We start from the raw sequence: 4,452 nt of genomic DNA, 5'->3' as shown, positions 1-4,452 counted from the left end.
ATCCCCCAGATCTATTCACAGTCATGTAAATTAGGACTTCCGTCCAATTCCGTTCATTTTTTGTAACGGGAGAATGATGTGACCTTTTTTTTACATAATTTAGGATGACACGTGGGACTCTAAAGTGTACAAAAAGAATTAAATAATTAATTAACAATCCCTCTCTACATATAAATTTATATTTATATATATTTTTGGAAGCAAGTACTTCCTTCCATTGCCGCCGTGAGCATTGCCAACGTGTCATCCCAAATTATGTAAAAAAAATGCCACATCATCCTCCTGTTACAAAAAATGAACGGAATTGGACGAAAGTCCTAATTTACATGACTGTGAATAGATTGGGGGGATTTTTTAACTGCCTGAAAAATTCGGGGGGCACGATATGCATATGTAATAGTTCGGGGGGTAAAAAACCTAAATAGTCTATAATTTTATATGGAATTATATGTAGGTAGATATTATAAATATTAAAAAATATAATATTTACATGATATAGAGAAAAAAATAGAGGATCTGATGTATGGTATAATGTAAAACTTAGAGGTAAAATAAAAAAATGTGTGTTTTGGGAGGTATTTTAAAAGATGGAGTAGAGTACTCATTGGGAGTGCTCTTAGTTAACTATTTTTTAAGCAGTTTTTTTTTTTAATAATTATAATCTAACAATAAAGTGAACAAGTTTGTTCAAAAATTCAACTTTTACTTTATAAAATTTGTTAAATTTTGAAAACAGAATTTTTGAGTTTTTAAATTGTTTTTAAACAGTTTTTTTTTTCAACCTCAAGTGATGATGTCTCTTCTCTTCCTCTTAAAAAAATAAAACACGAGTTACCAAACAAGTATTTTATTTTTTATTTTTAAAAATAAAAAATAAAAATTGTTACTGTAGAGGTGATGGGGTGTCAGCCAAAGGGACTCCGACGCTCAAGTTAGTCGGGTTGTAATGAGAGATAATAGAAAGCAATAAAATTACGATATAAATAATCGAAATAATGATGGATGGAAGAGTCGTAAAATGGTCAGAGTGACGGTGGCGATGACGGAGGGGCCGAGCGACTAGGTCAGGTCCAATTAAACTGACTAACTAGTCTTGCTTGACTGGATCGCTCAGAAATAGAGTAGCCTTTCTTCAATTAGAGAGTAAAGAAAATCCAGTGATTATTTGATGCCCTTTCTCAACCCCTGATGGTCTTATTTATTGTCCCCCTTTTCGTTCCGTTCTTCTCCGTCTTTCTAATTCGTTTAACTCGTTCCAAGTGGTTTATTTCCGAAATATTCTTGGCGAATGTGGTGGGAGCCTTGACTGTTTCAAGGTCCCTGGCTGACTGAGCATATCTGGGTTCATGTTCGGGTATGGTTTTGGGCGTTTGGATGATACATTGTATATGCGAGCCCATTTACATGGGTTTGGGCCTTGTTGGCTAATTAGGCTAGCTTATTGGGCTGAATGATTGCTTGTTGGATTCTTTTTTATCAAGGTCACTGATTTTGCCCACTACAGTTACCAAACACATTATTAGTTTTATAAACCAAAAAATAAAAAATAATTTCTATTTTTGTGATTAAGAAAACAAAAAGTAAAAATTTTACTAAACACAACCTATATAAGTATATAATATAAATATATTTTAAGAGAAATTGGTGAAAATGACATTTTTTTTAAGTATTTTGCACTCTCGTTTACTTTTGATAATTTTTTGCAGAATGATATATGTCTAAAATTCAACCACTTATCTAAAATTTTCGACCAGCTATTTGAATTTTTCGACTGCCTGTCTAAATTTTCGACTAAATTATGAGATGTCATTTTACAAAAAAATTATTAAAACTAGGTTAGGGTGCAAAATCACCTTAAAAATAGTATATTTTGCCAAATGACCCATTTTTCAAAATTTGTTTATCATATTTTACAATTGTTCATCACTTAGTTGTGTGATAAGTAGTTACTAGTTACACTCAGATATAACATGTAATTATCTATATCTTGTTATAGTTGTTAGAGTGTCATACACACACAACAATACTAAATTTTGCGTGGCAACAATTTAATTAGGTGAACAGACTACGTCTCACTAAAGTTTGTTATTTGTTACCTCCCCAACCGCAAAGCCAGCTACAGAATCCCAACGGCCATTTCCTTGGCAAGGGAACCATACATAAATATCATATTATCTTCCCAAATCATCCGCTATCACAGATTCAGCGGCCACCCACTCCACCATTTTCTCTTCAACACCCAAATTTTCCAGGAAAATAAAATCCCCCCATTTTTCCCACCTCCCAAACTAATTCATCGACAGAAACAAATTTTGATGCACGAACAAGAACAACAAGAAAAGAAGAAAACACAATTCACAAATCACAAATCACAAATCACAAATGCCAAGCAAGCTCAGGAAGGCACTCGGGGTAGTGAAGGACCAAACGAGCATTAGCCTAGCTAAGGTCTCGAGTGGCTCCAAATCTAAATCCAAATCCAATGGCATTGCCATCAACCTTGAGGTTCCGATCTTGAAAGCCACTTCTCATCACGAAATCCCCTTAGACGAAACTCGTTATTTGAAGGAGATTCTTCAAGTCATCTCCACCGATAAAGTCTACGCCGCCGCTTGCGCTCACGCCATCGCCAAGAGAGTCGGGAGGACTCGCAACTGGATCGTCGCTCTCAAATCTCTCATGCTCGTCTTTCGAATCTTCCAGCACGGCGATCCACATTTCCCCAAGGAAGTTTTCAACGCCATGAAAAATGGCGCCAAGATCCTCAACCTCTCGAACTTTCGAGACGATTCGAATTCGAGCCCCTGGGATTACACTGCTTTCGTACGGACGTTCGCTCTTTACCTTGATGAGAGGTTGGCTTGCTTTCTCTCTGGGAAGCTTCATCAGTGCTGGGACCTCTCCAACGGCAGCAGCCATGGAAGTCGGCGTGGAAAGGTTGAGCCCATTCGGGACATGACGCCAGCGACTCTGATCGACCGGATTTCGAACTGGCAGAAATTACTGGATCGGGTGATCGCCACTAAACCAACCGGCGACGCAAGGACGAACCGCTTGGTTCAGAGCTCGCTTCATGCGATTGTTCAAGAGAGCTTTGATATTTACCGAGACATGTCCGATGGATTGGCTCTTCTTCTCGATAGCTTCTTCCATTTACAGTACAATTCCTGCGTCAACGCTTTCCAAGCATCGGTAAGAGCTTCAAAGCAATTCGAGGAGCTCTCTGAATTCTATGGCCTCTGTAAAAGCATCGGCGTCGGAAGAACCTCTGAGTACCCGAGCGTACAGAAAATCTCCGGCGAGTTGATTGAGACATTGCAAGAGTTTCTGAAAGATCAAGCTTCGTTTCCCGGCAGATCGCTGCCATCGGAATTACTCCTAGCGCCACCGCCAGCAACTCCAGATAGGAATTCGCTGACGGGGTCGGAATCTGTTTCGTTGTGCTCGTCTCTAGATCGTGATCGGGAACCAATGAGTGCTACAAATTCAGATGAAACAGAGGAAGATTCTTTCGACGACGAAGATAATCAGCAATCAAACACGGATTCGAACAACGTCTCCTTCGATTACACTCCGAAGAGTCCAATGGAAAAAGATTGTTGGGAGCATGTGCTGGTTAGTACCGCAAAAGAGAATGACCAAACGACAAGGGATTTTGATACTTTCTTCGATAAACGACATTACAACCCGTTTCTTGTAGATGTAGAAACGACAGATGTAGTGACTGTCGTTTCTAGTCCCGCCAATAACGATATTAACCGTTCGACTCACGAGGTTCAAAATCCTGAGAAAACGACACCAATAACTCCGACGTTTGGGGAAGAAGAGATTACGAGTTGGGTTGCTCCAACTTTCTGTGCCCAGAATCCAAATAAGTCAGTGAGTTTATTTTGTAATGATCCATTTGAATCAAGTGAGTTTGAGCTTACTACTGATTTGAGAAATGGGTCTGGGAATGAGCTAAATTTCGTCTTTGAACAACAATTGTGGTTGGAGCATCAGAAGAAGATTATAGCCAAGAATGAGTTGAATAACTAATGTGTAATTATTAGTAGGGGTTTTGATGTGTTAGTTTTTATTTACGCTAATTTGTTCTTTTTCGTAAGAAATTTTATATGTTCTTCTTATGATCTGTGCATAAATAAATGAACGAGAATGATATTTTTTTTTTTTAAAAAAAAATCACCTACTAAGGGCTAATAACAATTCCTTATTTCCTATTTCAATAAACATGATACTTTGTATAGTCCTAAGATTCATTCTTCCATTTTGGTTTGTGTTTTTGTTAATCATATTTTTCTTATATATTTCTATTTGTTAAATACCATAGCATACAACTTTCGTGTAGACCAAATTGGAAATCAATTGTTATTTGACTGGATGATTTTGGTTCATCTCCAAAATCACCGAGAGGGAATGACAGTAGGAGAGCCCCGAGTTGAAGGTAGTTTT

At 37.8% G+C, this 4,452-nt stretch overlaps 1 protein-coding gene across 1 annotated transcript; it reads left to right on the top strand.

The window, feature by feature from the left end:
- Nucleotides 1-2,382: 2,382 nt before the first annotated feature.
- LOC133817502 (clathrin coat assembly protein AP180-like) lies at nucleotides 2,383-4,225 on the top strand. Its single transcript, XM_062250041.1, has one exon. It carries the CDS (start codon nucleotides 2,383-2,385, stop codon nucleotides 4,036-4,038), a length of 1,656 nt encoding a protein of 551 aa, XP_062106025.1. The 3' UTR covers nucleotides 4,039-4,225.
- Nucleotides 4,226-4,452: the final 227 nt, after the last annotated feature.

Source organism: Humulus lupulus, chromosome 2 (genome assembly GCF_963169125.1).
Source record: "Humulus lupulus chromosome 2, drHumLupu1.1, whole genome shotgun sequence".
In the NCBI taxonomy this organism is placed as follows: Eukaryota; Viridiplantae; Streptophyta; class Magnoliopsida; order Rosales; family Cannabaceae; genus Humulus; species Humulus lupulus.
This window is presented reverse-complemented; position numbering and strand designations above follow the sequence as displayed.

Bases quoted from the DNA above. Each gene is read 5' to 3' on its own strand.
- LOC133817502 (XM_062250041.1), top strand. From the start codon at position 2,383: ATGCCAAGCAAGCTCAGGAAGGCACTCGGGGTAGTGAAGGACCAAACG.